The 11941-nt window shown below is 40.1% G+C and overlaps 1 protein-coding gene across 1 annotated transcript in view; it reads right to left on the minus strand.

Annotated features, from left to right (window-relative positions):
* Nucleotides 1-289: 289 nt before the first annotated feature.
* Nucleotides 290-11941, minus strand: part of NLRP14 (NLR family pyrin domain containing 14) — a 33050-nt gene continuing 21398 nt past the window's right edge. Inside the window, 5 exon segments of the mRNA XM_021685648.2 lie at nucleotides 290-422; nucleotides 1714-1884; nucleotides 8481-8645; nucleotides 11158-11317; nucleotides 11848-11915. Coding sequence (XP_021541323.2) covers nucleotides 290-422; nucleotides 1714-1884; nucleotides 8481-8645; nucleotides 11158-11317; nucleotides 11848-11915 — 697 coding nt within the window.

Genomic DNA, 11941 nt, shown 5'->3' on the forward strand with positions numbered 1-11941 from the left:
GACCCACAAGCCTTGTCACTCTGAGGCCTTTATTTCACTTTTTTTTTTTTTTTTTTTTTTTTTAAAGATTTTATTTATTTATTTGAGAGAGAGAGAATGAGAGAGAGCACATGAGAGAGGGGAGGGTCAGAGGGAGAAGCAGACTCCCTGCCGAGCAGGAAGCCCGATGCGGGACTCGATCCAGGGACTCCAGGATCATGACCTGAGCCGAAGGCAGTCGCTTAACCAACTGAGCCACCCAGGCGCCCCCCTTTATTTCACTTTTTAAAAGAACACCAGGTTCTTCAAATCAGGGACACCACCACCAGGAACCATCTTCATCTTTGTGATTATAATCATGCTTAATGATAAGGTGTGGATTGCTAACTCGCACAGCTTCCAGCAGCTTCTGGACTTCGTCATCAAACGCCTCTTTGCACACCCTGAGAAAACAAGGGAACACCTCTTCTTGTACTCAGCTTTCCCACAGTCCTGTAATTTCTCTGAAGAATTTGTTTCTCAGAGAAAGACTGTTGAAGTAGAGACAAATGAACACGGGAAATGGGGCAAGGAAAGTGTGAGGGATACACTGAGGGAACGCAGCAGGGGAAGGAAAATGGACTATAGAGTAGAAATAGAAATAGATTAAAATTTAAGAGGATCCTCCAAGAGCCTTTTTCTACTCAAGCAAAATAGTACTACTCATGATGACAGCAGTTAACACTAACACTGTTAGAACTACATTAGCACCTGTTTTTTTTTTTTTTTTAAAGATTTTCTTTATTTATTTGACAGAGAGGGACATAGCGAGAGAGGGAACACAAGCAGGGGGAGGGGGAGAGGGAGAAGCAGACTCCCCGCCGAGCAGGGAGCCTGATGTGGGACTCGATCCCGGGACTCCAGGATCATGACCTGAGCCGAAGGCAGTCACTTAACCGACTGAGCCACCCAGGCGCCCAGCACCTGTTTTTGATAACTGAAGCAAGTCCAAAGATTTTTGCGTTTTAACACATACACAGGTAAAAAGCAAAAATAGCATTTGGCATTTGGGTTGCAGCAAGCCGTTATGGAGGCAGCAGGAACCCAAGCAGCAAGAGCGGCCCAAGCTCCTTCCCCAGGACCTACAGTGCACCTCAGCACCAGGCCGCCACAGCTTTGAACTGTGTCTGTGGCTATCTGTGCTATCAATTTATTTTGTGCATAGGTCCTAAGGTATCAGGAAAGCCTACAAGAGGTTATTTTTTGCGTCCAGGAATGCTCAAAAAGTTTTCCATTTAGATTAATGGTTAATTGCTTCTCTGATTTACCCCATTTGGGCTTACGAAAGGTTTCACAGGAACACTCTACCTTCAGACAGGAGGAGGACACCTGTACTGCCTTACTGACTCAGCTGATCAATCCTCACAATAAACCATTGGAGATATTATCATTTCACCCATTTATAGATAAGGAAACCAAAACACAGAGATTGGAGACTAGTATAAGGTCAAATATCTAGTAAGTTCCAGCTAGATTTCAAACTCAGGTAGTCTGGCTTTAGAGTTCTCAGCTGTTACCACTTTGCTACAGTAGGTCTCTCAAAATTCAGTGTGCTATGGGAGAAAAACAAATAAGGGCCTCAAAAACATGCAGGGATCCACAATCAGGTTGATCCCTAGGCCTGCAGTAAACAAGTGGCTTCCCAAATCCCTTGTTACAAGAAACTTTCGCCCTGAGAAGCCAATGAAGACTTACCCTAGAACTTTCAGTTTACATTCAGGAGACCTCAGGACTTCACATAACTTCATCATTCCTTCATTCCCTAAAGTATTCTGTCTCAGGTTTAGTTTTATCAGGTTCTGGTTGTTTCTAAGAGTAGAGGAGAGATCCTGACAACACAGGGAGATCAAACCACAATATTCCAACCTGAAGGGAAGAGAGACTAAAGATAAAATTAATTTTACCCCAAAGAGCAAGCACGTAAGAGATCTGTGAGCTGGGAGTGTAGGATGAGTCCAGAAGCTTAAAAAAAAAAAAAAATGGGGGGAGCACAATTAGGGTAAATTCAAAGAATGTAAGTACTTACAATATTCATTATTACTAGATATTCATAGACTGAATATATTCCTTCCTAAATCATGAATTGCAAGTTCATAATTATAGTCCAAGGAATAGGAAAGCACACTAAGAAAAGCTGAAGCAGTTGAATCTTTGATCATTAAAAATATAGTACATAAGTAGACTTTTGAAATATGATATTGAGTATTTCAAAAGCAAGGTATATAGTGAGGTCTCTTAGCACGACGCCATTTATGCAAATAAAAACGCATATGCCAAAAAACATATCTTTTACAAGGATACAGTATTTCAAACACACTAGGCCAGATGCCTATACAAGGGAAGGAGAACAGTTAAAAGGAGATAAATTAACCAACTAACCAACCAATAATCATTAGAGGACCCTTGCATAAACCAATGATAATATAATAATACCATGAACTGAGGAATTATGTTAAACTCAACCTTCTACGCCTGATGATGTCCCCAACCCACTAATTTTAATTTAATTTGCACCTTATGGGTACCAAGCCATTCAACAATTGAGTGCCTATATAGGTGCTGAGTATAAAAAAAAAAAATTAAGTTACTGCCTACATGGAACTGGCATTAATGTGGTAGAGCAACTCCCACTATTTATGACACAAGATAAATATCACACAAAATAAACCATAGGGTAAAAAGCACTATGAGACATAAAAGGTTTCAAGGATTCATCAGGAAACAATCATTCTAAGTTTGCAGTCACTAAAAATGGTCTCAAAATAAGAAAACTAAAACTAACAGAACGACATAGTGAAAGACACAACTCTACAATTATAATGGAGATTTTAACATAGTTTTCACAGCAATTGATTGAATCATCTGGGGAAAAAATCACTAAAAATATAGATGATTTGAATAACAGAATTAACAGTCTTAATTAACTCATATACAATATGGCAACCAATAACTCTTCATTTTAAGTGCATTATGGTACATGTATAAAAACGGACTACATACTGGGTCATGAAGCAAATAACAGATTTCAAAGAACTGTAATCATGTACAGTATGTTCTCAGACCACAGTGCTAGAGATTAAATATAAAAAAATGACAAGAAACCCCTCTTATGTCTGCAAATTGAGGAATACACTTTAAAATAACCAATGGATTGAAGAAAAAAAATCATGAGGGGAGTTAAATATTTTAGCCTCAAAAATAAATGCTACATATAGTATCAATTATAGCATGGAGTTAATGCAATAATTTGAAGGAAAAGTCACACCCTTAAGTGTTGGAAAAGGAGGAAATATTTATGAGCTAAGCATCCAGCTCAAGAACTTAAGAACAGTAAAACAAAGACGCCTGGATGGCTCGGTCAGTTAATCCTCTGCCTTTGGCTCGGGTCATGACCCCGGGGTCCTGGGATCAAGTCTCGCATCAGGCCCCTCGCTCAGCGGGGAGTCTGCTTCTCCCTCTGCCTGCAGCTCCCCCTGCTTGTGTTCTCTTTCTGTCAAATAAATTAAATCTTTAAAAAAAAAAAATAACCATTTCCAAATAGTATTGCAATATAGCAAGTACTTAGAAATAAAGTTAAACAGCAAAATAGATGGCCACTACAGGAAAAATTACTAAGCTTTATTGATAGAGCTAAGTAAACAAGGATCTATCATAATTGATAGATTCAGTGCAATTCCAATCAAAGTGCCAGCATATGGGTAGGTACGAGTACATGGGGAGGTTCATGTGCAGTCTGTGTAACTTAGTAAGCCGATATTTAAAATTTTGTTTGGAAATGCAAAGGGAGAACCCAGCAACAGACCCATGCACCAATGAAGACTTGATTTATAACAAAGGTGGCCCTGCCAAACAGTGAGGAAAGAAAAAGAGTCAATAAATTTTGCCAGAAAAGATGAGTATCCACATAGGAAAAATATTAAATTGGACTGACCTCCAACCATATTTTAAAGTCTCAAATGCTTCATAAGTTGCCTTTTACATTTAGAAAATAGTAGAATGTCTTTGTAATCCCAGTGTCAGGAAAAATGTCCTGAACAATTACAAAAAGCGCTAACAATAAAAGAATAATCTGACGTTACAATTAAGTTCTTCAGTTCCATAAAAGGCACCATAAAGAGTGGAAAGAAAAGCCCAAGTTATTGTCACATATATAAGTGACAAGGGTTTATAACCAGAATATATTGGAGGAAAAAAAAACCCTACAAATTAGTAAGGGCAAAAATGGCTCACTGAATGGAAAAATGAATAAGTAAAAAAGGAACTTGACAAAAGAGGAAATCCAAATGGCTATTAAGCATCTGAAAAAGTGTTGAACCTCTTTAACCAGACACATATAAATTAAAACCACAATGAGATGCCAAAACACACCTGATTCACTAAAACTTTAAAAATAAAGTCAGACAAAATGGCAAGAATAGAGAACAGGAACTATATTACCAGGGGCAGAATAAATTCGTACCATCTTTTTGACAATATCTGATCAATTTAAAGACCTTTTCCCCATGATGTAACAAATCCACCCCTATTTACCCTAGATAAATATATACGTATGTGCCTCAGAATTCATTACTGAAATATTCATCAGCAGCACTGGTCATAAAATAAATGAAAACAACACTAAAGTCCACCTATAATAGAATGGTTACATAGTTTGTGGTATGGTCATTCACTGGAATACTTAACTGCGATAAAAATTAACTACAACTACATGAAACAACTGGATGACAAACTCATAACATTGAGCAAAAAAAAAAACATAACACAAAAGAATATAGAGTAGGATTCCCTGTATATAAAATGCAAAACCTGGCAAAATTCAACAATATACTGCTTAGGACTATATACACTCACAGTCACTGTACAGATAAATAATGGCCACAAAAATCAGGATAATGGTTACTTCTCAGGGAGGAGGGAAGAAGCAATTTATAAGGGAGGAGTAAGGGAATTCAGTTTCCTGGGCAAATTCAATTTACTGACCTGGATGAGGTTATGCACATTTTTTAAAAAGTTTTATTTGCTTGTTTGTATGTATTTTATATTTCATAGTGAAAATGTTTAAAATATGAACTTGGCAGATCTTTATTTTTTTTCTGTATATAAACATTCTTTAAGTTCTTATTTAAATTTCAGTTAACATACAGCATAATATTTGTTTCAGGTGTAGAATTTAGTGATTCATTACCTACATACAACACCTAGTGCTCATCACAACAAGTGCCCTCCTAATATCCGTCACCCATCTGGCCCATCCCCCACCCACTTCCCTCCATCAACCCTCGGTTTGTTCTCTATCATTAAGAGTTGTTTTACGTTTGCCCCCCTCTCTCTTTTTTAATCTCACAATCCAGCAATTGCACTACTAGGTATTTACTCAAAGGACAGCAAAACACTGATTCAAAGGGATACATGCACCCCGGGGTTTATGGCAGCATTATCAACAATAGTGAAATTATGGAAAGAGCCCAAGTGTCCATCGACTGATGAATGGATAATGAAGATGTGGTGTGTATATGTGTGCGTCTCACACACACACACCAGAATATTGTTCAGCCATCAAAATGAAGTCTTGCCATTTGCAACAATGAATGGAGCTAGAGAGTATTATGCTAAGGGAAATAAATCAAAGACAGATGAATACTGTAGGATTTCACTCGTGGAATTTCAGAAACAAACAGATGAACATAGGGAGATCTTTAGGGGTGATTGGAGAAAAGCCAAGTTAAAGGCAATGGGATGGGACACGCTCATTTCACGACTGTGGGAGGGGCAGTGACACCAATACCTGGGGAAGGAACAGCTCAGAACCTGGAAGGTGCAGGGAGTAGGAAGGACAATTAATGACTCCTCTTCCTTCCCTAGACCCAACACTGCTGCCTGGCAAAATTAGTGGTCTGCTTCAGTACAGCTGCAGCTGGCAATCTGACCCGCTGCCGAGTTTGTCCACATGCCGTGAAAATGCAAAATCTCAAGTGGGCGTGGCAGGTCCTAACTATTCTGCTGTGCCTGATGTCATCAGTGGCAGCCCCCAAACCTGGACCCCTGTCACCTGTGTACAAACACAGCTGGTACAACCTCGTCTCAGTCTGACTGATACCAACTCATAAGCTTCTCCTGACGCCAGTACAGCTCTGAGTTATGCCACGTATGGCTAACAAGGCAGCTGTAACTATTTAGCGACACTGCCTACCCACCCGACATGACCAAACCACTGTAATTGTGACCCAAGTCAGTAGAACAACACATCCCACATTGGAGTGAGCTGTCTGTTATATGTGGAGGTATGGACCCCTGAATTCTCTTTATTGGGGATGGGACTGGTTTGGCCCAATTTTTTGCTCCCCCCCCCCTTTTTTTCCCCTAAAGATGTTATTTATTTATTTGACAGAGAGAGACACAGCGAGAGCAGGAACACAAGCAAGGGGAGAGGGAGAGGGAGAAGCCGGCTTCCCGCAGAGCAGGGAGCCCAAAGTGGGGCTTGATCCCAGGACCCTGGGATCATGACCTGAGCCGAAGGCAGATGCTTAACGACTGAGCCACCCAGGCGCCCCTTTTGCTCCCTTTATTACCATACCATTATTACGATACCAAGATCAGCAGGTCAACCCAAACCCCCTTTCATGAGTTGTAATCGATAACAAAACCTATTTGTCCTCTCTGGGTCTCACTCAGTTGGCTGAATCTAGGATGCTGAGGGCACACCTGAAATCAACACTGCAATTTGACCTCATCCTGTGCTTGGAGTCCTAATGATGGTGGCCCTAATTAAACTGTGTAGGAGACAAATTGAACAGATTTGGCCCCGGCTTCTGTTGGGCAGATTAATGAGAGTGGCCAGTGGAATGGCATATCCATGTGAAAATTAACCAAGACTGTACTGTGCAGAGAAAAGGGATGAATATTACGAGGAGTATTTTGCTCTCCTACATATTTCATTGACAAAAATGCAAGACCCTGACAACTCTTCACTTGGGCCATTTCCTAGGGTGTGTGTGCAGTAAGCAGCCTCGAGGGATGAGGTAAGGTCTCCCTCCAGGACAAAGAGCAGGCTTGCTTAGTGCCTGCTATAAAATGGTGGGTCTCTCAAGCTCCATGTTTCTCTCCTAGGATGTAACCCACTACCATGTGCAGGTGTCCATCCGAGCTGTCCACATCAACCCTGTGGGACTTGGGGGACAAAGGAAATGGACACAGAAACAGTACTGCTTATGCTGCAATGCTAGGAGTAATAAAGTCCTCGGTCTCTGATGGGATTCTCTGTTTCCTGCCAGTATCCAGGAAATATTGATAGGCTAACTTACTAGGTTATAATGCAGGGTAAAATTAAATTCCAGACCCAATAGTTACAGTATCATCATTGTGATAAAAATATATAAACAGTCAATGGATACATAGGTAAAGTAGCACTTTCTTGTAAGAGTCAGGGAGACATCTAATATTTGGGTTTCCCACATATGGAGCAAAATTCTTGACCCAGAAGTCAGTAATTCATGCTATATAAGTAAAAATGTACTAGCCAATATCCGTTCAAGATTTAAAAAAAAAACCCTAAACAATATATGATTGAACATAAAAAGTACTCAAAACATAGGATAAGGTTTTATTAGACCACAGGCTCCTTAAGAGCATAAATAGCAGGGCGCCTATATGACTCAGTGGGTTAACTATCCAACTCTTGGTTTCAGCTCAGGTCATGATCTCAGGGTCATGAGCTCAAGCCCTGCATCAGGCTCAACGCATGGAGTCGGCTTGGGATTCTCTCCCTCTTCTCTCTCTCTCTCTCGCTCGCTCACGCTCTCACTCTCTCTCGCTCTGCCTCTTCCCCACCCCCTGCTCATTCTCTCCCCCTAAGATAAATAAAATCTTAAAAAATAAAAAAAGGATAGATAGCATTTTTCCAGATAAGATTTTGCCAGTCGTTTTGTTTTGTTTTTGCGAAAGAGCGCATGTGCGAGAGATCTAGCACAAGCTGGGGTGGGGGAGGAGGGGCAGAGGGAGAGAGTGAGAGAGAGAATCTTAAGCAGGCTCCACACCTAGTGTGGAGCCTTACTTGGAGCTCAGTCTCATGACCCTGATATCATGACCTGAGCTGAAATCAAGAGTCTGGCACTTAACCAACTGAGCCACCTAGGTGCCCCAAGATCTTCACTTTAATTAGAAAAATTCAAAGACAGATAGAATATCTGAAGAATGATAGAACATGGAAGACCTTAAAGCAAGTACCATTTACTTAATACCTACTCTGTCCAAGGCACTAAGGAGGACACAAAGAAATGTGAAATATGGCTTTAATACTAACATCACATAATACACATTGATCCATATATTTGAAATTCAGATTCTGATTTCTGAGACTAACTTACTTTCTATCCCATTTATCATCCTCTCTCATGTACTAAATTTCTTCTAGCCACACTAGCCACCAAATAGATATCATTTTCCTGATGGAAAACTGAACTCACCCAAGCCTCTGAATATTGCAGTTTGGATGTCTCAAAGCCTCATACAGAATTTTTACTCCATCATCCTGCAGGTATCCAAGGTCCAGGCTCTGCAGGTGTGAGTTGTTCAGAATAGCAGAAGCCAGATCCAGACAACACGTACTAGTAAGAACGCAGCCCATCAGTCTGCAAGAAATACAAACGAGGTGAGACCTTCAGTTGTGAAGCTTCATTAATTTATTCCTAGGAGAGAAGCTGAGGTATCTGAGCCTTTTTCCTGACCCTTTTCTCTCCACAGTCCAGGACGCACAGAGGAATGTCTAATATTACCAGCAGAAACAAATGGGATTTCTTAATGAGCAGGAAAAAAAACAACAACAACAGTGGGTAAAGCTGCTTTCTCCCACAAATAGGTTATTGTCCACCAAGCTTCCCAAATCAAGGGTATAAACACTTTTTTCTGGGAGAAAAAAACTCCCAGAAAACTAAAAAAAATTCTCCCTCAAAACTAAAAAAAAAAATGGATAGAAGTTTACCCAAGGAACCCACAGATCTCTGTGCTTTCCGTTTCTAATATATTTTTGAAATAAAAAAAACTTTCCAGGAACCTATCCTAAAGTGCTGTTTTCCAAGAAGCAGCAGACTACATATATGAAGATATTTCCTTCAATCCTCTGTAGGGCATTCAAGAGCATTCACAATCTGCCCTCAAGTGTTCACTTTCCATATTTCATCCCCATCCTATTCATCAAGCATACCCATCTATTTGTTTTTCCCAAATCTACCACATCTATCTTCATGTCCCTTCTCTCTTCCTACCTTCTGCCAGTGATCTCTGCACCCAACAAAATCCTCTTCATCTTTCAAGGCTAAGGTAACTCAGTCCCCTCTGTCCCACTCCTTGCTCCTTGGGACTTTTATCTTATAATAATACATGCACTATGTTTTAATTGGCTTTGCATTTATTTCCCTGCCATCAGCATTTGATGAGTTACTGAAGGGCAAGTGCATCACCTGAGTAATAATCTTTAATGCCCTCAGAATGTAGCTTATATTTGTTGTAAATTTTAGTTGAGAGAATTGGCATGGCCTGCATACAGGCTATGAAAGTAGCTAAGAGCACAGATTTGTTTATGTGTTTACAGCAATGGTAAGGAGAGAAAGTGAACTAAGCAAACATCTTGTGTGTATAGGTCACTTTGAAATTGTGGTTAAAATAAAGGTATTGGATTTAACGATAATTTCCATGAAGTAAAATTTTGTCTTCCAGTTGAATAATAATCAAGGAAACTTCAGAGAATCACATTGTATATGTTTTCCTAAAGAAAGTACAGGTACTTATTGGACCCAAGGGTTCAATCACCTTGGTGTTTACCAATGTAACAATCAACTATTAGGGGCGCCTGGGTGGCTCAGTCATGATCCCGGGGTCCTGGGATTGAGCCCCGCATCGGGCTCCCTGCTCAGTGGGAGGCCTGCTTCTCCCTCTCCCACTCCGCCTGCTTGTGTTCCCCCTCTCAGTGTGTCTGTCTCTGTCAAATAAATAAACAAACTTGAAAAAAAAAAAACAACTATTAAACTCTTGTGGAAATTTGGTTATCCTGAGTCAGTCCAGTCAAGGCAAACACCTCTGGATATACTAACCATCTAGAGTTTATAGTTCTAAAAAAAAAAAAAACAGTGCTGGAGGTTAGACCCTTAGTGACTCACCCAGGTGACTAGTCCCATGGGAGGCCCTGGTGGGAAAGTGAGCTGAGATCACTAAGTGACACCTCTATGTTGCTTCACTCTAGCCACAGTATTCACATAATGAAATATTAAATACTCAATATAGTGCATCCATTTTTCAATAGGATATTGAATATATATTCAATAAGATATTGAATATATACTGAATATATTCGATATCCAATAAGAGAACTGTATGTAAGTATTTAAATGATTCTAAAATACTATCCTATGTAAAGGAACCCCAAAGTCCTATCTATACAGTAATCACAATTACATATACACGTACCATACATGTGTGTATACCCACCCACAGAATAAGAGAGAACATGATAAGAATAAAAGCAGTTGTTTAATGATGACTGACTTGTTGGTATTTTTAAAAAATTCTCTTCTTAGTGGGTGCCTGGGTGGCTTAGTCCATTAAACATTCAACTCTTGATTTCTGCTCAGGTCACAATCTCAGGGTCATGAGATAGAGCCCCACGTATGGCTTCTTGCAGGGCATGGAGTCTGCTTGAGATTCTCAGCCTCTGTCCCGGCCACCCCACTCGTGCATGCATACTCCAGAAGAAAAAAAATTCCCTTCCTAGTTTCTTTAGAAGCTGACCTAGTTATAAACCTGAACTGAAGAAAGAACAACTAATAGAGCACAATTTCTGCCTCATGGATGTAAGGCAGCAGAGGACACATACTAGACTCATTGGGGGTACAACCAAAAAAATACATAAAATGGCTGCTGTTCAGTCTGTTGTCTCTGGTTCTCCTTCCCTGAGGGAGGTTGAATTACTGTAGTAACTGTTTAAGAAAAATCTGATGAACGTACTTCCCCAGCTTGTCTCAGGCAAGGGGAGAGAGAGGGAATCAGCTGTTTATTCTTTTTTCTGACACTTAGCTCATCCCTTCTTTGCTCATCTCCCCTGCCCTCACAGTAGTGAAAGCACCCAAAGGAAAGTCACAGAAAACCTACTCCAGGTCCTGAAGGTGACAGCTTGGATGCGGAAAGGCATCACACAGAAGCTTTACTCCATCATCTTGCAGCCAATTTGACCCCAGATCCAGATGTGTCAGGCTCTTGTTGCGCAGGAGAGCAGATGAGAGATGTTCACTGCTAAGCGAAGTGGCAATGCCTCAGCCTATAGGAAGGACAGTGTGAGCAAAGATGGAATCACTGCTTTACTGCCCAGAGGTTTTTATCTTTGAGAAGATTTCATGCTCTTGTCCCTTACATCTGTTTGCCAACACTCATCTCATCAAATACCCTCTTCCCTTATTACCTCTTTGCCAGTCTCACTTGGGATACTTAGGTTTGCACCAAATTGCACATACTGGATCCATGTTCTTCAGAATGATTCTTACTATAAATGAAATGTTAACCTCTTTACACTGTGCATAAATACAGTGCCCTATTGCAGAAGTAGCTACATAGACCAGAAGAGCAGGCATATGGAACAGAATGAGAGTAATCACAATAAAGTACTTTTTGTACATACAATCAGTAGGGAAAAGATCTATTATACCATAAATAATTTGGGAAGGCAGACCTGACATATGGGGGAAGTTTAAGCCTTATAACAAATTAGGGATAATTTAACATTTCAAAAATTAAACCATAAAGTGTATGACAGTTTTTTTTTTAAAGAAAGATATTTTCAGTTACGACAAAACTTTGAGAAGTTATGAGGAGGAAGATAATTTGACTTCACAAAAATTTTAAACTTCTGTACTCTAAAAATGATCATAAGAAAGTTAGG

This window comes from Neomonachus schauinslandi, chromosome 11, assembly GCF_002201575.2.
Source record: "Neomonachus schauinslandi chromosome 11, ASM220157v2, whole genome shotgun sequence".
In the NCBI taxonomy this organism is placed as follows: Eukaryota; Metazoa; Chordata; class Mammalia; order Carnivora; family Phocidae; genus Neomonachus; species Neomonachus schauinslandi.